General features: G+C 42.9%; 1 protein-coding gene across 5 annotated transcripts in view; it reads left to right on the top strand.

Annotated features, from left to right (window-relative positions):
• STOX2 (storkhead box 2) overlaps window positions 1-23,943 on the top strand; it is a 346,746-nt gene that overhangs the window by 297,677 nt on the left and 25,126 nt on the right. For all 5 annotated transcript variants that reach the window (XM_077279570.1, XM_077279572.1, XM_077279571.1 and 2 more), the window contains one exon: window positions 20,151-22,413. In XM_077279570.1, the coding sequence (XP_077135685.1) occupies window positions 20,151-22,413 (2,263 nt within the window). The remainder of the gene's footprint in view (window positions 1-20,150; window positions 22,414-23,943) is intronic.

The raw sequence follows: 23,943 nt of genomic DNA on the forward strand, positions 1-23,943 counted from the left end.
CTTTCACTTTCCCTGCAAGTCGGCCCCTCCTACTCTGGGCTAGTCCCAACCATTAACCCTTACTATCCCTATTGTCAAACTACACACATTATCAATACTGCTAACACATTTAACACACATTACAAGTTACACTATACATCATATTTCACATTGCATCACATAACATAATATCTTCATGGCAGAAATAGTTTAGTTATTAGAAAATTACAAGGAATATCAACAAGGTAGTATCAGGGAAATCCTGATGGATCCCTTTAAGTGCAATTTCACTAATGCATTTTTTTTATATTTTGGCAACTGCAATATTTTATTGCATTGGCTAGATGCTATTTGTTTAAAAACTCTCTTCACACAAAGTGGTGTGATGCAGGATGTGTTTCAATCCAAGGTTTCCCTTTGGCAGTTTTCCATTTATTTCTTTGCTAATGTTGCTGTGAGTGTGGAGAGAGGGGTGTCTTGTACAGTTTATACAGTCCATAGTACAGGCTGATATAGTGGACTGCCTGATACCAGGAAAATTTCATAGTTTATTATAAAATAAGTTTATAGAGGCATGTAAAAGTTTGGCTAGAATTACTGTTATTCTGAACAGTTAAGCAAGTTAAAGATGAAATGATCTCTAAAAGGCATAAAGTTAAAGATGACACATTTCCTTTTGTATTTCAAGGAAAAAATATATATATTGTCATTGTTTTCATTGTAAAAATTTCAAAAAGAAAAATTGGCCAATGCAAAAGTTTGGGCACCCTTGGAGATTTTTATGCCCTTTTACCAAGGTTTCAGACCTTAATTAGCCTATTAGGATTATGGCTTGTGCACTATTATCATTAGGAGAGGCCAGGTGATGCAAATTTCCCAGCTTTATAAAAACCCAGCCTCCTCTAACCTTGTGCCAAAAACAGCAGCCATGGATTATTCTATGCAGCTGCCTATCACTCTGAAAATGAAAATGATGGAGGCCCACAAAGCAGGAGAAGGCTATAAGAAAATAGCACAGCGTTTTCAAGTTGCCCTTTCCTCAGTTTGAAATGTAATTAAAGGGCCACTGTCACCCCCCCCAGGCGTTATAAACTAAAAGAGCCACCTTGTGCAGCAGTAATGCTGCAGTCTAACAAGGTGGCTCTTTTAGTTTTTGATTAAGTTATTACCGCAATAAAACGTTTTAAAAATTGGCCAAACGTACCAGCGATTGTACCGGGAGGCGGTCCGAAGCGTCCTCTATGAATCTTCAAACTGCCGTCACTCTTCTCTTCAGGGCCGATGGTACCCGCCCCCTTCGCGTTGTTGCTTCAAATCCGGCGCCTGCGCTATGCGTGCCTGCCTGGGGCCTGCGCAGTCTTCTTTGGCCGTCATCACTCACACGCAGGGTGCCTGACTGCGTCTGTGCGGGCAGTGCGGCCGCCCTGTTACTGAATCCCCGCCCCGCACTGTGTTATTCATTATGCACACTGCGGGGCTGGCATTCCTGGGCATGCGCACTGCACTGCGCTGTTCAGGCCCTCCCCCAGCTCGGACGTTCTCCCTTGTCTGACGTTGCCCCTGCTCCCCCGCCTTCCGGCATTATTTTCGGCTGCCAGATTCCAAAATCTGGTGAGGATTAGTGTATATGGCGGCAAGCTGCTGTGTGCTTTGTCTCTCTCTATGTGTTTGTATGTTTTAATGCAAATGCATATTTACACCAGCAGCAATGAAAATTTGGTACTTGTGTGGGTGGCCATAAATTACAAAGCACTGATGATCAATACTGTTTTTTGGGGAGCATTATAGGTTTACATTGCGTTCGGGCAATACGTTTTGCGAATATAGCTAGCGTATTGCACCAGCGCAATGTCTTTAGCGGGATTGCTTTTGCCGATCCCGCTATCGCAGATCCACAATCTGCGCTAGCGAGGAACGGAGCTGGGACGCTGAAAGCAGCATCTGAGGTCCGACTGAAAATAACGGCACATCGCAAGGGCGTGCCTAAAAAATGGCATGCGCTAGCGATGCGATCCAGATCCTAAACACATTGCCGTCAATGGGTGCGCTAACGGACCCGTTGCATGGCGTAACTTGCGACAATCACGCCATGCAGCGTACTCATTTAGCGTTAACCCATTAACGCTTAGTGAACCTATTCGTAACGCACTGAACATCACTAAAGGAGGAGGGGTCTGCATTATACCACATCAAAGAACAATAAACGTTGAGGGGTGACCATTATTACACCGTACTGCAGATCAATGCACGGTCAGGGGTCTGCATTATTATACCGCACTGATCATCAATAAACGGTGAGGGGGGATCATTATTCCGCACTATAGATCTATAAACGGTCATGGTGGAGCATTGAGTGGAGCACTTAAATACGTGGCACTGAAATACGTGGCACTGAAATACGTGACACGTGGCACTGAAATACGTGGCACGTGGCACTGAAATACGTGACACGTGGCACTGAAATACGTGGCACTGAAATACGTGACACGTGGCACTGAAATACGTGGCACTGAGTGCCACGTGCCACGTCAGTGCCACGTATTTCAGTGCCACGTATTTCAGTGCCACGTGCCACGTATTTCTGTGCCACGTGCCACGTATTTCAGTGCCACGTGCCACGTATTTCAGTGCCACGTATTTCAGTGCCACGTATTTCAGTGCCACGTATTTCAGTGCCACGTATTTCAGTGCCACGTGCCACGTATTTCAGTGCCACGTGCCACGTATTTCAGTGCCACGTATTTCAGTGCCACGTGCCACGTATTTCTGTGCCACGTGCCACGTATTTCAGTGCCACGTGCCACGTATTTCAGTGCCACGTATTTCAGTGCCACGTGCCACGTATTTCAGTGCCACGTATTTCAGTGCCACGTGCCACGTATTTCAGTGCCACGTGCCACGTATTTCAGTGCCACGTGCCACGTATTTCAGTGCCACGTATTTCAGTGCCACGTGCCACGTATTTCAGTGCCACGTGCCACGTATTTCAGTGCCACGTGCCACGTATTTCAGTGCCACGTGCCACGTATTTCAGTGCCACGTGCCACGTATTTCAGTGCCACGTATTTCAGTGCCACGTGCCACGTATTTCAGTGCCACGTGTCACGTATTTCAGTGCCACGTATTTCAGTGCCACGTATTTCAGTGCCACGTATTTCAGTGCCACGTGCCACGTATTTCAGTGCCACGTGCCACGTATTTCAGTGCCACGTGTCACGTATTTCAGTGCCACGTATTTCAGTGCCACGTATTTAAGTGCTCCACTCAATGCTCCACCATGACCGTTTATAGATCTATAGTGCGGAATAATGATCCCCCTCACCGTTTATTGATGATCAGTGCGGTATAATAATGCAGACCCCTGACCGTGCATTGATCTGCAGTACGGTGTAATAATGGTCACCCCTCAACGTTTATTGTTCTTTGATGTGGTATAATGCAGACCCCTCCTCCTTTACTGATGTTCAATGCGTTACGAATAGGTTCACTAAGCGTTAATGGGTTAACGCTAAAGGAGTACGCTGCATGGCGTGATTGTCGCAAGTTACGCCATGCAACGGGTCCGTTAGCGCACCCATTGACGGCAATGTGTTTAGGATCTGGATCGCATCGCTAGCGCATGCCATTTTTTAGGCACGCCCTTGCGATGTGCCGTTATTTTCAGTCGGACCTCAGATGCTGCTTTCAGCGTCCCAGCTCCGTTCCTCGCTAGCGCAGATTGTGGATCTGCGATAGCGGGATCGGCAAAAGCAATCCCGCTAAAGACATTGCGCTGGTGCAATACGCTAGCTATATTCGCAAAACGTATTGCCCGAACGCAATGTAAACCTATAATGCTCCCCAAAAAACAGTATTGATCATCAGTGCTTTGTAATTTATGGCCACCCACACAAGTACCAAATTTTCATTGCTGCTGGTGTAAATATGCATTTGCATTAAAACATACAAACACATAGAGAGAGACAAAGCACACAGCAGCTTGCCGCCATATACACTAATCCTCACCAGATTTTGGAATCTGGCAGCCGAAAATAATGCCGGAAGGCGGGGGAGCAGGGGCAACGTCAGACAAGGGAGAACGTCCGAGCTGGGGGAGGGCCTGAACAGCGCAGTGCAGTGCGCATGCCCAGGAATGCCAGCCCCGCAGTGTGCATAATGAATAACACAGTGCGGGGCGGGGATTCAGTAACAGGGCGGCCGCACTGCCCGCACAGACGCAGTCAGGCACCCTGCGTGTGAGTGATGACGGCCAAAGAAGACTGCGCAGGCCCCAGGCAGGCACGCACAGCGCAGGCGCCGGATTTGAAGCAACAACGCGAAGGGGGCGGGTACCATCGGCCCTGAAGAGAAGAGTGACGGCAGTTTGAAGATTCATAGAGGACGCTTCGGACCGCCTCCCGGTACAATCGCTGGTACGTTTGGCCAATTTTTAAAACGTTTTATTGCGGTAATAACTTAATCAAAAACTAAAAGAGCCACCTTGTTAGACTGCAGCATTACTGCTGCACAAGGTGGCTCTTTTAGTTTATAACGCCTGGGGGGGGGTGACAGTGGCCCTTTAAGAATTGCCAGTTAAAGGAACAGTAGAGGTTAAGATAAGTTTTCAGTGAGAGATGCTCGTAGGATTTCTAGAGGCAAATCAGAACCCCAGCTTGACTGAAAAAGACCTTCAGAAAGATGTAGCAGACTCTGGAGTTATGGCACAGTGTTCTATTGTTCAGAAACAGCTGCACAATTATGGTCTTCATGGAAAAGTCATCAGAATAAAACCTATCCTACATCCGCCTCATAAAATTCAGCGTCAGAAATATGCAAATTGAACATCTAAACAAGCATGATGCATTTTGGAAACAAGTTTTATGGACCAGTGAGGTTAAAAAAGAACTCTTTGGCTACAATGATCAAAGGGATGTGTGGAGAAAAAGAGCATCTTGCCAACCATTAAGCATGGAAGAGGGTCAATCATGCTTTGGGGTTGTGTTGCAGCAAGGGCAAGTGGAACATTTAACTGGTAGAGGGAAGAATGGATTTAATGACATCTCAACAAATTCTCGATGCAAACATTACACCATCTATAAAAAAGCTAAAGTTGAAAAGAGGATAACTTCTACAAATTGATAATGATCCTAAACACACATCACAATCCACAATAGACTGCCTCAAAAGGCGCAAGCTGAGGGTTTTACAATGGCCCTCACAGTCTCCTGATGAATATCATTGACAATGTGTGGCTGGATCTAAAAACAGCAGTACATGCAAGATGACCCAGGAATCTCACAGAATTGGAGCTGTCAAGAAGACTCTTGACTGGCTATAAAAACCACTTATAAGCTGTGATAATTTCAAAAGGAGGTGCTACTAGGTACTCACCATGCAGGGTGCCCAAATTTTTGCATCCATCCATTTTCATTTTTGTAATGTTTATGAAAATATATATTGTTTTGTCTAAAACACAAAGGAAATGTCAGCTTTAACTTTAGGCCTTTTAGAGATCATTTAATCTTCAACTTGCTTGACTGTTCACAATAACAGTAATTTTGACCAGGGGTGCCCAAATTTTTTGATGCCACTGTATGCTTCTACAGAAGAGCAGCAGAACCCTAAAAATCACCACAAGAATACAACCATCCACTCATTATGCTGGGACTCAGAAATAAAAGATGTTCCAGACTTGAAAGATGCATTAGAGATTTTGAAGCTGAGGACCGTTTCCTGCCTTTTATTAGTACAGAAGTATACTGTAAAAAGTGTCTTTTGTGCAGAAAAATGCATAATACAGTTTACCATATGGGTAAAAACTGCATTTTCACAATTTCTTACTTTTAATAGTAGAACACATTCCCCCTCTTAGGTCAGTTGGCATCACTACTATAATTCAAGAATCTGAGATGTCAGAATAATACTAGAGACAATGATTTATTTCACCTTAATTCTTTTCATCACATTCATTACATATTCTGTGACTCAGAAGTTACACGTAGTTATTATTGGGAAGCATTGCATTTACATTGAGTATCTTAGTTACATGTTTCCAATATCCTTCCACAAGATTCTCATATATTCCTGGAAATTTTGGCATGATCCTCCTGAGACAACTGGTGTAAGAGTCAGGTTGATGGGCTTCTTTGCTTGCACATGAGTTTTCAGTTCTGGCAATAAACGGTCTCTGGAATTGAGGTCAGAACTTTGTGATGGCTACCCCATTACCTTCATTTTGTCTCTAAAAGCGTTTTCCCAAAATAGAATAAATAAAATGTCATTATGAATAAATTCTTAAATACATTTATTTAATACATTTTTCATTTTTGTTGGAGAAAGTAATCACTATAGAATTAAAATGGCCGCCGTTTGACAGAAACCTGTCCTAAAAGGTAAAATAGGACAGGGGCCTGTGAGCATGTGCCGTAGGAACCTCCACTTCTGTGACCCTGAAACAATTGACAGTGTTATGTTATCTTCAGGTCAGCTGCTTAGCATTCAGAAAGATATGGTAGACAGCAGTGTGAGCAACCTCTTCTTACCTCAGCACCCCTGGCATCTCCAGTACTACATTAAGACTGGTGGACAGCAGTGTGAGCAGTCTCTTTTTTTTTATTTTTTATTTTTTTTTTTTTATCTCACCACCCTGGTATCTCCAGTATGAGATCAGAAAGACAGGGTGGACAGCAGTATGAGCAGCCTCTTCTCACCTCAGCACCCTGGTATCTCCAGTATTAGATCAGATAGACAGGAGGACAGCAGTGTGAGCAGCTTTTTCTTACCTCCGCACCCCTAGTATCTCCGGTATTAGATCAGATACACAGGTTAGATAGCAGTGTGAGCAGCCTCTTCTTGCCACAGCATCCCTGATATCTCCAGTATTAGATGAGATAGACAGGTGGACAGCAATGTGAGCAGCCTCTTCTTATCTCCGCACCCCTGGTATCTCCAGTATTAGATCAGATAGACAGGAGGACAGCAGTGTGAGCAGCCTCTTCTTACCTCAGCATCCTGGTATCTCCATTATTAGATCAGATAGACAGGAGGACAGCAGTGTGAGCAGCCTCTTCTTACCTCAGCACCCTGGTATCTCCAGTATTAGATCAGATAGACAGGAGGACAGCAGTGTGAGCAGCCTCTTCTTACCTCAGCACCCTGGTATCTCCAGTATTAGATCAGATAGACAGGAGGACAGCAGTGTGAGCAGCCTCTTCTTACCTCAGCACCCTGGTATCTCCAGTATTAGATCAGATAGACAGGAGGACAGCAGTGTGAGCAGCCTCTTCTTATCTCCGCGCCCCTGGTACCTCCAGTATTAGATCAGATAGACAGGAGGACAGCAGTGTGAGCAGCCTCTTACCTCAGCACTCCTGATATCTCCAGTATTAGATCAGATAGACAGGAGGACAGCAGTGTGAGCAGCCTCTTCTTACCTCAGCACCCTGGTATCTCCGGTATTAGATCAGATACACAGGTTAGACAGCAGTGTGAGCAGCCTCTTCTTGCAACAAGTTTATTTAACTAAAGTTATGTCAATTAGCAGCTTTTAAGCATGTGTTCACTTGCGTTGCAGCCACACTTCATGTTTTTTGCTTCAATAAGTGGCGTACCTCTAATAGCGGCAGATCACATGATAAATAAAATAAATAAATTATTGGGTCCTTAAGTCGAGAGGGGGCATGGTGCCAGGTGCCAGCTCCGCAACTCCTCTCGCCAGGCATCACACTATCAACTGTACCTGCATCCTGGTTGCAGAAACAGTTGAAAGCAATGAAGGAAGAGGGAGCCATCAGCTCCATCATTCTCACAATTTATCAGACGACTTAGGGCAGCAGTCGCAATCATGTCACTACATTGTGCCTGCTGTGCAAAGCAAAACTTCAAACCACACACTGCAAAGATTGGAGCAGCGGGAGAATGTGGAGAGGTGAAGTTTTTTAAATCAATAAGTATATTATGGGGGCCATTACACTAGTTTTATGTTGGTGCCATTATACTGTTTGGAGGGCTATGTGGGGTACGATTATTCTGTTTGCAGGACTATGTGGGGGCCATTATACTGCTTGGAGGGCTATGTGGGGGCTATTATACGGTTTGGAAGGAAGTGGGGGCTAGTATACTGTTTGGAGAGCTGGGTGGGGGCCATTAAGCTGTGTAGAGGGTTGTGTGGGATCCATCATAATATGTGGAAAATGTGAATGTCATTATACTGTATGGAGGGCTAATGTGGGGGGCCTCTATCCTGTTGTGTGGGAGGCTAATGTGGAGAGCATCATATTGTGTGGGAGGACTGTGTTGGGGCTATCCTACTGTGCTTGATGGCCCAGGGGGCCATCATTCTGAGTTCTGGTCACTGTTGGGCAATCATACTGTTTTGGGTTACTGTGGGGTATTCATATTTTGCAGTGGCGGGTACTGTAAGTTCATTAACCCTTTAACGATTGCCGATACGCCTTTTAACTGTGGCAATTAAGGGTACTTATGCCTCAGCGCCTCTTTTTAACGGCCCTGAGAAATAAGTGTATAGTGCTCCCCAGAGTTGGAATTTCTCTGGGGTCTCCGCTACCGGGGATAGCTGAGACCCTAGAGAACATGATTCGGGTCAGTTGCCATTCGCCCAAACAGTGGCTTTCCCCCACATACGGGGTATGTACTCAGGATAATTTGCATAACAAATTTTGTTGTCCATTTTCTCCTGATACCCTTGTGAAAATAAAAAAAAAAATGGTTCCAAGTAAATTTTTTGTGAAAAAAGTAAAATGTTTATTTTTTCCTTCCACGTTGCTTTAGTTCTCATGAAGCACCTGAAGAGTTAATAAACTTCTTGAATGTGGTTTTGAGGGGTGCGGTTTTTAGAATGGTGTTACTTTTGGTTATTTTCTGTTATATTGACTCCCCAAACTCACTTAAAAAAAAATATATGGTTTTGTAACTTGTTGAGAATGATGAAATCGATGGTCAACTTTTAACCCTTAACAAAAAAAAATTGTTTGGGCATAGAAATGAAAGGTTTGAAAATTGCAGAATGTTCAACATTTTTGCAAATTTCGTTTTTTGTTTTTGTTTTTTTTTTTCATAAATAAGTGGAAGTTATTTTGAAGACATTTTACCACTAGCATGAAGTACAATATGTCATGAATAACAGTCTCAGAATCAGCGGGATCCATTGAAGCATTCCAGAGTTACCTCATAAAGGGACAGTGGTCAGAATTGTCTCTGTCACTAAGGGGTTGAACAGTGCGTGTGGAGGGTATTGTCATGGAATTCCCTGTGGGGGTATCATACTTTGTTGGGGCACTTTTGTTGGCATCATACTTCATGGGGGCTATGGAAGGGGGTGTTTTAGTGCATGGGAACACTAATGAGCTTCAATGGGAGCAAAATAAGAGCTGTAAAATGTTCTCCTGTGACCCCACAAATATATATATTATTTTTTGTTTGTTTGAGGGGGGTGTGGAGGGGTGTAGCCATTTGGGAGATCTGCTACGGGGCCCCATGATTTCTGTGTACTCCTCTATCCCCTGGCTACAGCCATGGTGAAGCTGCAGCCTTTTTACTGCAATTTTTGAAAATCGGGACAAAAAAAAGAATTTCTGCTGCGATTGTGGCAATAAACTCATTGGAGCCTCGTAGTGTGTCGGCAGCCTATGGCCATTTTGATGTAGTGAACTATAAATAAAATGATCGGTTAATAAATATTTGTTGAAAACATCACTTGCGTCATGCTCAAAGTAGATATTGGAAACATCGTCTGAAAACAATCTGTGGAGATAAATATGAAAGAAATGAGAAAATAAATGACTTGAATCTAAGTATATGTAAACTTAAGACTACTACTATAGACTTTGTGTGAACTCCTAGAAAGAAATGGACCTGTCCGTGCCTCAGTTCGTAAAAATTGTGTAGTGAGAGCGTCACACTAATATTGCTAGTGAGAGTATAGCATTACACATTTTGTCCAGTAGGTGGAGACCTAATACCTTTATATTGTAAGCAGAGTACAGCAATTTGTTGCTGGGAAATGTATGTGTCCTACATGAAAAATGTGATATCTTTTTCACACGTGGTGGTGCGTATATATACAAAATGTGCTACTGTAAATCAATACTTTGTCCAATTTGGGCATTGATTTTATCAAACACAGATAACCAAAAGAATGATATTATAAGGAGTGGAAGAGTTGTCAGCACTAGTGATGAGTGAGCGTGCTCAGATAACGTGTTATCCAAGCGTGCTCATGTCCTAATCGAACATTTTCGGCATGCTTGATAAAAATGCTTGAGGCTGCATGTCTCTCGTCTCTTTGACAGCTGCAACACATGCAGGGATCACCTAACAAGCAGGCAATCCCTACATGTGTTGTGGCTGTGGAACAGGCGTGAGACATTCAGCCGCGTCGTCTCGAGCAGCTATCCGAGCATGCTCACTCATCACTTGTCAGCAGCCCTTCTGGTGTGAGCTCTGGGCCTGGTACCCATTATGACTTGTGTGAGACTTGTGAAACCAACCTCGACACCACCTTTTCCTCCGCAGACAGGCCCATGTCATCTCTGTCGCTCCTGACTTCCCCCACGTGGGTTCCTGATGCGCCATGCGTCACTTTTAGGTTAGCACCTCTTCCTCCTCAGCATCCAGGAGAGCAATGACACCGGCTTTCTCCTCACCACGCACCTTTTCCTTCGGCTCCAGCCTTCAGTGTGTCTGCCTGCAGCCATGCCTCCTGTGTTCTTCTTTCACCTCCTGGTGCGCAGGGCTTCTTCTTCCTCGTGCGCGCCTCCACAGCGGTTTGAGTCTTCTCCACAGGGCATTTTTTTCTCTGGACTGGACAGTTGTTTCCACTCTTCTGTGTCCTCTGCCCTCTATTTCCACAATAAGGTTGTTCTGACTTTCAGCACTGTGACACCATTTGCCATTTTGATACTCCATTCAGGTGCCATCTTCACTGTGCCATGGATCTTCCCTAAAAAAAAAATTTCCTACAGGGAAAACCTATCCTGCCAACTATGCCAATTTAGGTGTAAGGGACCATTCGTGGCGAGGTTTACTAGGCGGTCCCAAAGCACTCGGTTACGGTACCCCCGAGTGTGTGTAAGCTATCTGGGTTTGCTGCCTTACCCAAATCCAGGCCCACATTTGGTTTGATGGTACGGGGACCATGAAAATATGCGGTAAATCAAGTAGACCAGAGTCCAATGTTAAAAGGTAACATCTTTACTGGAGTTCCTTAAATAAAACTGCAACAATCGACAGCAGGCAGTATTCTTTCGGGACAATTTTTCTGTATCATTAAAAGGCCGCCTTCTTGCATGTAACACACTTCATTTCGATGGTAGAATTTGAGTACTTGGGTGTGGAGTGCTTTCCAAGCTTTCCTGACCTTCACCTTTCACTATTACAGCTGTACCTTCGTGTTCCCTCCTGGTCTGAATAGAAACTCCTATCATCCAGGACCTGATAACACGGTGCCCTTGTAGCCCACATAGTGAATATAATGAGATGTCACAGTACAGGGATGATGAGCACAGTCACGGTCTATTTTAGCTTAAAAAGTGCATGGTGATCAGAGGAGCAACTTGAGGTTTCTAGTCTATAATGTAAAGCGCTGCGGAATATGTTGGCGCTACATAAATAAAATTATATTATTAGTCTCTAACAAAAATCTGTTAATGGGGCCCCAGCTTTGCATGCAAATTAAATTAGAGGTATCCTACAAAGTTGCAAAAGGAACCTAGACACCCTAAAGAAAATTTTTCTATGTGGGACAGCAACCTCTTGCACCTAATATACGAAAATACATGAAAATGTATACAGTGATGATACGGTACATGAATAATTCCTACAGGTATATCACAAAATCTGGATAAATGTACACAGGGATGATAAATGCAGTGATGTCACAAGTAAAGGGGTGATGAAAACAGTGATGTCACAGTACAGAGCTAATACACACAGCGATGCCACAGTGCAGGGATAATAAACACAATGATGTCACAGTACAAAGGATAAGCACAGTGATGTCACAGTATGGGGATAATAAACAGTGATGTCACAGTATGGGGATAATAAATACAATGATGTCACAGTATGGGGATAATAAATACAGTGATGTCAGTATGGGGATAATACAGTGATGTCACAGGTAAAGGGGTAATACACACAGTGATGCCACAGTGCAGGGGTAATGAAAACCAGTGATGTCACAGTACAAGGATAAGCACAGTGATGTCACAGTATAGGTACAATAAACAGTGATGTCACCATAGAGGATAATAAACACAGTGATGTCACAATAAGGAATAATACATATAGTGGTGTCACGGTATGGGGATAATAAACACAGTGATGTCACAGTATGGGTACAATAAACAGTGATGTCACGGTATGGGGATAATAAACAGTGATGTCAGAGTACAGAGATAATGTGGCAAGCTCCATACATACTATCAGTGTTGTGTTTTAATTCCACTGTGGGGAGGGGCACCATTTCAATGTTCATCTTATTTAACTGGAAAACTAGAACACCGTCCACAACTCGGTACCACATTACTGTCACCAACAAAATGGCTCGAACTTTGATCCTAAACTTCGTTCTCCCTTATGATTTTGCAAACACCCAGCAGAGAAGAGAGAATCAGACATGTGAGCAAGTCCTGCCACCTGTACAGCAGTAGTAGTGCGATAGTTTTTAAAAGTTGAAAACATCAAAACTTTTCAAATTTTTCAGATCTAATATCATGACAAAAAACTTTGTTTTTTAAATTAAAGCATTAATACTTTACAATTTTTTTTCAATTGTTTAACCCTTTAAAAACATGCCAGTCAGAAGTGGGCGTATGGAGCAGGCTCATGGAGTGAGCCCGCCACATTCCCAGGCAGGTGATGGCTGTGTGTTACAGGACCAGCATTGTGGCTGTTGCACCCTGCTGAGAAAATCCGCTGCATATATTCATTTACACCATGGAGTGAACTCTGGATTTAACCCTTTAGAAAGGGCGAAATGTGCAGCATATTTGCTGCAGTTCTCCCAAATAAATCAACAGGAAATGTATTCTGCTTTGCTAATACAGTGCGATTTCAAAGTGCTTTACAGATATTATCATCACTGTGCCCATTGGGGTTCACAAGCTAAATTCCTTATCGGTATGTCTCTGGAGTGTGGGAGGAAACCTGGGTAAAACATAGTCTCCTTGCAGATGTCCTTGTAGTCCATGAGCCGGGCCAGATATCGGTACCACCCGGAGTGACTAATTTTCTTTGGTATTTTTAGGTAGATGCATGTCTGTAGTTTATTTTTTGATATGATAGCCCTTACATATACGTAGCTTATTAACCCCTTCAGCCCTAGGCCTATTTGTACCCAAGTGCCTAAGCCAATCTGACCTGTGCCACTTCATGGGCTAATAACTTTGGAACGCTTTCACCTATCCAAGCCATTCTGAGATTGTTTTCTCGTGACATATTGTACTTCACGTCAGTGCTAAATGGGAGTCAATATATTTTACCTTTCTATATAAAAAAATGCTAAATATTCGGAAATTTTGGAAAAATCGGCAATTTTTTAACTTTGAAATTCTCTGCTTTTTACAAAAATACTGATACCCCCCATAATAGTTATTAATTTACACTCCCCACATGTTTACTTCATATTGGCATCATTTTGAAAATGAAACCTTATTGTTTTACGACGTAATAGGGCTTATAGTTTTATGCGCAATTTTTCACATTTACAGCAAAACCCACTTTTCAAAGGACCAAGTCACTTCTGAAGTCACTTTAAGGGGCTTACATAACAGAAACCACCCATAAATTACCCCATTTTGCAAACTACACCCCTCAAGCTGTTCAAAACTCATTTTTAAAAACTGTTAACCCTTTAGGTGTTCCACAGGAATTTTAGCAGAATGAAGGCGAAATTTCAAAATTTCATTTTTTTTCCAGATATTACATTGTAATCCAATTTTACCTGCAACCTAGCAAGGGTTAACGGCAAACCCAAACTTGGTTACCCTAATTCTGCAGTTTATAGAAACACCCCACATGTACTCGTAAACTAAAGTATGGGCACACAGCACAGCTCAACACGGAAGGAGCGCTATGTGGTTTTTGGGTGGCGGATTCACTGGAAGAAATCTAGGGGGCCATGTCACATTTGAAGGCTGCCTGAGGTACCCCCACAGTGGAAACCCCAAAAAGTGACCCTATTTTGGAAACTACACCCCCAAGGAATCTTTTAGGGGGTATAGTGACCACTTTGACCCAACCAGTGTTTCACAGTAGTTGGAAACACTTGGTTGAGAAAATGGAAAAAGTTTATCTTGAGACCCTCAGAAATGAACAACTCTCAGCATTCTGGATGTCATACTTGGACATGGTCGAGACCATGCTGGCCCTGGTTCGAGCTTCAAGAGAAGGCAACTGGATGCTTCACCTAGGAGCAATCCGACAGATGATACCATGGTGTTTTGCCTATGACAAGGTCAACTATGCCCGATACCTAACCTATTACTATGCCACAATGTCTCGGCTGCCCATAGAACACCCAGAGGTCCATGAATACTTCATGCAAGGTGGCTTTTCGGTCCAGATCGGTAGCAAGAATCCTTTTGGACGAATTCCTGTGGACCAGACCATTGAAGAGACAATCAACAAAGACACCCAGACACCAGGGGGCACAAAAGGCTTCAGCCTCAAAGTTGGAGCTGTTTCCAGGTTCTACCTGACATCAGAGTACCGCAGTATGTACTTGAGGCAGCTGAGGGCCCTGGTAGGCCAACAATATACTGACTTCAGCCATTCAGACCTACAGGTGTCTAGGATTAGAAGAGATGAAGCCGATGTCCAATCTTTCGTTCAACTGCTGGAGACAGGTTGGGTGAACCCCTTCAACAAAGAGCATAATGGTGAACTTATCAGTTTGTCAACAGCGACTGTAGCACCACCAGATGTAGCCAAAGACCTTCAAGGGGCATACAGTATAGGAGAGGATGCATATCAAACATTCAAGGATGAGCGTTTGGGTACCGATAAGCCAACTACATTGTTTCATGACAAGATGACGAAGAACAAACTTAAAACGTTCTCTAACATCCAAATGAAGACACGCAGACAAGGTCTTGGCAAGGAGGTAATTTTGAAGGCTGACAGAAACCTATTTGGCCAGATGATACTTGTAGCTGAGAACAGAAAGCTACAAATGAGTGATGTCTTGACTCATCCCCTGGGTCCATTGCCATGGGCACTTGCCAATGGTGATGGGTCTATCCGCAAGACCAACAAGGCTGCCCTCGCAAGGGAGTTGGAGAGGAATGCTCGTCCTGCAGAAGTGATCCCCGAGCCCTCTGCAACCATCATTGATGGGATGAGCCTGGTTCAGAAACTGAAGGGAAACAATGCAACATTTGGCCAGCTAGCAGGCACAGCAATGAGTCGCGCTATCCATGAGGGTGCTAAGAGCAAGCGCATTGATATTGTCTTTGACGTCTACAAGGAGACATCCATCAAAGATACAGAAAGAGTCAACAGATATGAAGGCACAGGGATCCATTTCAAGAACATTCAACATGGGCACAACATCCAGCAGTGGAAAAAGCTTCTAAGTAGTTCCTCCAACAAGGCAAGTCTCATAAAGTTTCTGGTAGAAGAATGGAAGGCGAAACACCACAGGGAGAAGCTTGAGGAGAAGGAGCTGTATGTCACATGTGAGCAGCTCTGCTTTAAGATCACCAAAGAACAGTGGGAAGAGGCTGCTGACCTTAAGTCAAATCAAGAAGAAGCAGACACACGCCTCCTTCTCCATGCTCTTCATGCAGCAGAATCTGGTTACAAGTCGGTCATCATCACTTCGGAGGATACTGATGTCATGGTCCTGTGTCTGGGCATGTGCCACAAAATCCCATCCCACCTGTTCCAGAAATGCGGTACACAGAACCGGACAAGATTCCTGGATATCACCACTCTGAGCCGAACATTGGGAGGCAGCGTATGTGATTCATTGATTGGTATGCATGCATTTACAGGCTGTGACACCGTCAGTGCATTCGCTGGCCGTGGGAAGATGACGACACTCAAGCAGTTGAAGATGAACAAGACATACCAGGATGCCTTTCAGGAAGTTGGTCGTTCATGGGAAGTGTCTACCGAACTTTTTGAGAAGTTACAGGAAATCACCTGCCACATGTACCTGCCAACTACCCAAACAACTGAGGTAAACAGGCTCCGTTATCAGCTGTTCTGTGCCAGACGTGGAGTGGTAGAGTCAAGTCAACTCCCTCCTTGCCAGGACTGCCTTTTCATGCATGCACTGCGTGCAAACTACCAGGCTGCGATCTGGAGGAGAAGTCTGCAGAGCCAGCCATGGGTTGCAAACCCAACAGACTGCGGTTGGATGATAGATAACGACGGAAAGCTTGTTGTCAAGTGGATGCAAGGGGCACCAGCACCAGAAGCTATTATACAGCTACTGTCCTGCAAGTGTGTGCGGTCATGTGAACTTCCTCAGTGTACTTGCCTCAGCAATGGCCTGAAGTGCACAGACATGTGCAGATTACAGACATGCCAGAACAAGGGTACTGAAGACGAGCCAGTAGAACAACAGTCAGATTCAGAGTCCGATGTTGAAGATATTATGGAGTAACATATATATATATATATATATATATATATATATATATATATATATATATATATATATATATATATATATATATATATATATATGCACATGACATGTTCAGTGTGTATTTACATAACTTGGATTAAATTTTGTTACAAATACTACATCTAGTCACTCCGGGTGGTACCGATATCGTCATATTTGGTTCTTGGCTCATGCTAAAATTCCTGTGGAACACCTAAAGGGTTAACAGTTTTTAAAAATGAGTTTTGAACAGCTTGAGGGGTGTAGTTTGCAAAATGGGGTAATTTATGGGTGGTTTCTGTTATGTAAGCCCCTTAAAGTGACTTCAGAAGTGACTTGGTCCTTTGAAAAGTGGGTTTTGCTGTAAATGTGAAAAATTGCGCATAAAACTATAAGCCCTATTACGTCGTAAAACAATAAGGTTTCATTTTCAAAATGATGCCAATATGAAGTAAACATGTGGGGAGTGTAAATTAATAACTATTATGGGGGGTATCAGTATTTTTGTAAAAAGCAGAGAATTTCAAAGTTAAAAAATTGCCGATTTTTCCAAAATTTCCGAATATTTAGCATTTTTTTATATAGAAAGGTAAAATATATTGACTCCCATTTAGCACTGACGTGAAGTACAATATGTCACGAGAAAACAATCTCAGAATGGCTTGGATAGGTGAAAGCGTTCCAAAGTTATTAGCCCATGAAGTGGCACAGGTCAGATTGGCTTAGGCACTTGGGTACAAATAGGCCTAGGGCTGAAGGGGTTAATAAGCTACGTATATGTAAGGGCTATCATATCAAAAAATAAACTACAGACATGCATCTACCTAAAAATACCAAAGAGAATTAGTCACTCCGCTTGGTACCGATATCGTCAAATTTGGTTCTTGGCTCATGGACTATTGGTGGGAATTGACCCCAGGACCCAGTGCTGCAAAGCAACAGTGCTAACCACTGAGCCACCACTTAGTTTTATCATTGATCTACTTCCACCGACTTTCCTTCTCCCTGTCTATCAGTGACATCATCCTCCACCCCAGTGACATCAGTCAGTAAGTGACCGATATGGCGGCAATGACCCTGGGTTATATGGATTCTGAGCTGAAGGTGATTGTAGTAGGTATGTTATATCGGACTCGTTGTAAACGGTTCGTCCTGTTAATCAGTCTTAGTTTAGTTAGTTTCCTTGGTTCTATCATGTTTGGATTCTGCTCCTGACATGATCGTAGACTTATGCAGCAGGAAGGAAATGCCTCTTCCATTAACGAAGTTCACCTTGGGTCAGCGTTTCTTGTGAGCAACAAACAAGACATAATCTTCTGTCTGCAAACTCAGTGTCAGGGCGCAACCGCCTCTCTTGAGATGCAGAAAACGTACATGTCTGATGATTCAGTGTCCAGACAGCTTCTGCTTGTGAATTATTAAAGAACTACATAATCTTAAGTAACAGTGTTGTTGCTGTAAATGCCGTATTCTAGGGGCTAGAACCTCTAAGACCAGGGTTTCCCAACAACCAATGGGTATTTTTAGAAAGGTGAAGTAAGAAATGCAGCTTAAGACCAATAAGCCTTACCAGGTGAATGCTGTCTGCAGCATTGTGATCTTCGTGTCCGGTGTCCCATTACCCCATTCATGCACCAAATACATAGGGTATAGGGGTGATGACGTTATCATAGGATCACTATCACCTACTCATTCAGGAGAAAAGCCAAATGGCTTTTCCATGTTCAGATATTATATATTGAAGTTATACAGTTTTTCAGTATTATTTATGTATCCTGTTCTCTGCTGTAAGTCGAAGGGAACTTTTTGTTCATTATTTCTGGCAGACACATTCGTTCTGGTGACATGGACACATAGATGCATAATTCATTAAAAGACAAAGCTCAGATGTCCACACTGTGACTGTTAGGCAGCGTTCACACAGTCAGTATTTGGTCAGTATTTTATATCCATATTTGTAAGCCAAAACTAGGAGTAGGACAATCAGAGGAAAAGTATAAGGCCACACAAGCATATATGATCTGTTACGAGAGATATGCTAATGACGCTCGGCTCAATCTGTCAGAGATTGAGCTCGGTGTCATCTTAGTGTGATCTGATTCTCACATGAGGGAATCGCAGCACAGGTGTGGAGAAAGTAAATTATCCATGGTCTTTGTGAGCATGCATCAGGCTGCACTCGGATGGCATCTGAGTGCAGACTGATGTCTCACACGCACCCATAGGCTTGTATGTGTGCGTGTGATCCGAATATCGGAGCCACCCGCAGCCGTGTTATATGCCAGTGTGAGCGAGCCCTAATAGGAACATTTGCACTACTTTTCCATTTTTCATCCACTCCTGATTTTGGCTTTTACTGATGTAAAATAATGACCAAATCCTGAGCGTGAGAACGTGGCCTTAGATCAACTTTCATGTGTCAGATCTGCATATTGAATACTCAACACACATCCTATTACAAGGAAGACAGTAGAAATCTTGCAGCAAATCCGCATAAAGCATTTAACCAGATCCTGTCACCAGTGGGCAGCTTTTGCTCTTACAGTATTTCCATAGCCCTCTGAATAATCCTTTATTTGATTGTTTGGAGGGGGTTTTTTGTTTGGGTTTTTTGTTGTTTTTGTTTGTTTTTTTTAAGTCTAGCATTCAGTTCCCGAGTAATGGGCCTTTTTACTTAGTGCCACTGTTTATGATGATCAGCAAGGGGCGTGACTTACAGGGTAATGATGCCGCACAGCCTAAGGACACGCCCCCAGGGATCCTGTGAGACACGCCCCCTGTGTGACGGCCGTAAAAAATAACATTAAGCAAAGTGGCACAAATTCCGGTAAACCAACAAAAACCAGTGAGCTAATGCAATACTTGGCCACATTTGACCTGATTTTTTTTTTTGTTTTGACTTTTTTACTTTTCAGCAACAAAAATGTGCACATAAATTTTCCATTGAAGGTGGAAGGGGTTGCGGAATTTCCATCCACATAAATGTCCGGTTTGACACTGGATTCACCACAAGCTCTACTACTAAATCAGTGTCAGATGTGAGAAGACCCTAATCGCTCCTGCACCTCTGTGTCCACAAAGGACTGCAAAGTATATTGGAAAAATGTGTAACTTTTTACTAAATAAGTAATAATATTAATTTTCTGCAACATTCAAGTCTCTGGACCCAGTGGCAACTATAATTGATCAGATGCAGTAGTTTACTTTTGTTCCATTATTGTGCGTTTGGTGTAGTGTTGATGGCTCTGATGGTATTTATCCAGAATCACATGGAACGCCATCCTGGCAGAAAAGTGGTGAAAGTCTAACTACTACAGTATTATATTGTTACCACACCGAAAACATGAGTAATATCCAATTTAGACATTCTGATAAAAAAATCGACAAGATCTGGTCATTCAATCCCAAAATGTGTTCTTTCTAATCGTCTGTGTAGTTAACTTACATATTCATTGTATTTTTAATACGGAATAATAGAAAATAATAGAAAAAATAGTTTTAGAAACGTTCTGTATTGCATATCTAATCTATTTTTCTTCTTGATGCCCCCATTTAGGTGTACCGACCCCAAGCCCGGAGATCCTGCGACATACACTCAATATGCTTGTCCGAGAAAGAAAAATCTATCCTACTCCAGATGGCTACTTTATAGTGACACCACAGACCTATTTCATTACCCCATCCCTTATAAGAACTAACAGTAAATGGTACCACTTGGATGAGAGGATACCTGACCGGTCTCAGTGTACCTCTCCACAACCAGGAACTATTACGCCATCCCCTTCAGGATGCGTCAGGGACAGAACTCTCTCCAAAAACCACTGCGACTCTTGTCATTGCTGCAGAGAAGATATGCATAGCATCCATGCATCTACCTTACAAAGGAAATCTGCAAAAGACTGCAAAGACTCATATTGTCCCCCCTCATTGTGCCAGATTCCCCCTACAGAGAAAAGCAAAAGTACCATTAATTATTCATATAAAACAGAAACCCTCTCCAAACCTAAAGATGGGGAAAAGCCATCTAAAAAATTTGGTCTAAAATTGTTCAGGCTGAGTTTTAAAAAGGACAAAGCAAAACAGCTGGCTAATTTTTCAGCTCAGTTTCCTCCTGAGGAATGGCCTCTCAGAGATGAGGACACACCAAATACTATACCCCGGGAAGTAGAGATGGAAATCATAAGACGAATAAACCCAGATTTAACAGTGGAAAATGTTGTGAGGCACACTGCACTAATGAAAAAACTTGAAGAAGAAAAATCTCAGAGAAGTAAAGCTGGTTCATCAGCTCATCATAGTGGAAGGAGCAGACGGAGCAGGACACATAGAAAAACTCATGGAAAATCTCGGTCACATAGCAAGAATAGGGCTTCCAAAGGTGACCCTTCTGAGGGATCCCACTTAGACTTGCCTGGGGAGAGAGAGTATGAATTTTATCATCCACGGAATCGATCACCGAGGGAAGGCTGTTTCATTATGGAGCGCAAAGGCGGGGAGAATTTTGTAGTACTCAGTAATCCAAATATGATAGAATCTCATTTTCCCGTTACACCAGAATGGGATGTGTCTGGTGAACTGGCCAAAAGAAGGACTGAAATGCCTTTTCCTGAACCCTCAAGGGGGAGTTCCCATTCAAAGGTCCATCGAAGCCACAGCCATACACAAGATAGAAGGTCAAGGAATGAAAGGTCAAGTAAAGCCAAGGAAAGATCTAGGTCAATGGACAACTCAAAGGGACCTTTAAGTGGTGCTTCTTTAGGTACACCTGATGACCTAGGTGAAGGCTGCAGTCTTGATGAGAAAACACCAAGCCAATCTTATATAGATGATGGTACTTTAAGGCCATCCCATAGTAGTTTGAGTCATCAAAGGACTCTATCTTACAAAGATCCATGTACTCCTGATCTAGCTAGTGGTGGTGCTGATACCCCTAAATCATGTAGCCTGTTGGAACAAGGCAAGCTTCCAGAGAGTTTATCGTCGTACAGTGAACTTAATTCTTGTTCCAAAAAAACAGCAGATGACTATTTTCAGTGTAATACATCTAGTGAAACGATTCTCACTGCTCCATCCCCTTTAGGAAAAAATAAGGAGGACATTGACATGCCAAGTCTCACCGAAAGCTTAAAAAGACTTTCTCCTGCTGAGAAGCCACCACAACATATAGCCAGAGAACAAGGGGAATACAAAGATGACTCACCAAAAGGTACTGTTAGTGGTCTATCAGTCGCTGCAACTAGTCAGAGCCCTGAGCTGATTGCAAATGGGAGGTTAGTACCACATTATAATGCAGAATCGAGCAGCCTTGACAAAAGGAAAGAAATTTTCAGTAAGGATACTTTATTCAAACCTTTGCACAATAGCCTATCTGTGAACAGTTTTCATAAATCAGGTGTGAGTTTACTGAAATCACACCAAAAGACTTCTCCTGAAACACTGCCAGCAAGCATTGAGAACTTTGAGCAACCTATTACCACCTCAGTCACCCCAAACCTTGCCGTCTCACCCAGGCCTCAAGAGCCAGCAGGAAATCAAGAAGCCTCTTTTGATTACTACAATGTGTCTGAAGATGACGAGTCGGAGGAAGGGACGCAGAAACCAACAGAGGAGGAAAAAAACCGAGATGACGTGGGGACAATGCAGTGGCTGCTACAACGGGAGAAGGAAAGGGATTTACAAAGGAAGTTTGAGAAAAACCTCACACTTCTGAATCCAAAGGAAACAGACAGCAGTGGCAGCCAGAGAGCCACACACTCGGCTCGCTTGGACAGCATGGACAGTAGCAGCATTACTGTAGATAGTGGATTTAACTCCCCACGGTAAGAAGATTTAGCGTCTGACGTGTTTGACATGTTCTAGTTATCTGGAGAGTGTTTGGGCTGGGTGCATGGACTGACGCTCATTGTAGGCAGTAGACAGTGTGCACTCACACCGCATGGTACTTGTGACATTTGGATATTTCATTCCAATTCTGATTTGTGCCACTGAACATTTCATCTATATTTTTGGGTCTTTGTGGGCGAGTATTAGTTTTAATCATGGCACCTCATGGGTAGAACAGAAGTTCTCAGATATTCATTAATCTCCAGTGTAAGTCGGACCTCATATTAATGAACCTTTTTTAACGCCAAATCTAAACACTCTTAAAATTATTTTATTGGATCTTGTTGATGGTGACAAAAACATATTTTTTTGTTTTGCATTTCTATATTTTTCTTTTATACTGTTCTGTCTTCCTATTCGAGGAATTATTCAGTTATTAATCTCAATAAGTTAATGTTCAGGAATAATATAAAGTTTACTTATATATGATTTGCAATAAAAGTACGGTACATGGAATTGAAGGGTGACTACATAAAATTAAAATGAAATCATATCTATTTAATTCGTCAGCTCCTCTTTTAACTACTTATTTGTGCAAATTCATCTCTGTCTAGAGAAAGTCATTTATGAAATTATGGAGATCCATAATAGGCAGAAATGCTGGACAAAAATTAATAATTGCTCAAACAGCCACACTGGAAGCATTTTAGGAGTTTTCCCACTAACTATAAAAGCCGTGAAAAGTGTATTTTATTTATTTTTTTTTTTAAATAAAACTACTATGTAGTGTACTTAAATAAAAAATATGGCACAGTTCGAGAGTAGTGATGATCGAATGTGCTTGGATAAGGTGTGCCAATAGAGTATCTTCGGTGTGCTAATATGAGTCCCATGGCCACGTCTGGCGAATGTTCAACAGCCGCAACACATGTAGGGATCACCTGTTTGTTAGGCAATCCTGCATGTATTGCGACTGTCGAACAGCTGAGAGACATAGAGCCGCGGGGAGTCGAACATATTATTTGAGCACGTTGAAGACACTCAGTTAGCACCTGAGCATGCTCAGATAACATCTTATCTGCACACATTCGCTCATCACTATTTGAGAGGTATAAAAAATACCTTTAGTGGCTGGGGAAAACATTCAGGCAGTGTATTGCAATCAAGATACCGCCCTGCTCCTGGTCCAGTCAGTAAAGGCCTCATTCAGACGTGTTTTTCACATACATAAAACAAAATTGTACTGGTGCTATCAGTGTTTTGGATCCGTGTGTTTGATTAGAATTTTTCACCTTTGGATATATAAATTACCAACGCTTCTCATCTCCTCATATATATATATGAGGCATCGTGATTACTCGCTAATCCCGCCCCTGCACAGTAGCTCCGCCCCCCACCCCATTACACACAATCCCGCCCCCCACCCCATTACCACACACAATCCCGCCCCCCACCACATTACCACACACAATCCCGCCCCCCACCACATTACCACACACAATCCCGCCCCCCACCACATTACCACA

Source organism: Ranitomeya variabilis, chromosome 1 (assembly GCF_051348905.1).
Source record: "Ranitomeya variabilis isolate aRanVar5 chromosome 1, aRanVar5.hap1, whole genome shotgun sequence".
In the NCBI taxonomy this organism is placed as follows: Eukaryota; Metazoa; Chordata; class Amphibia; order Anura; family Dendrobatidae; genus Ranitomeya; species Ranitomeya variabilis.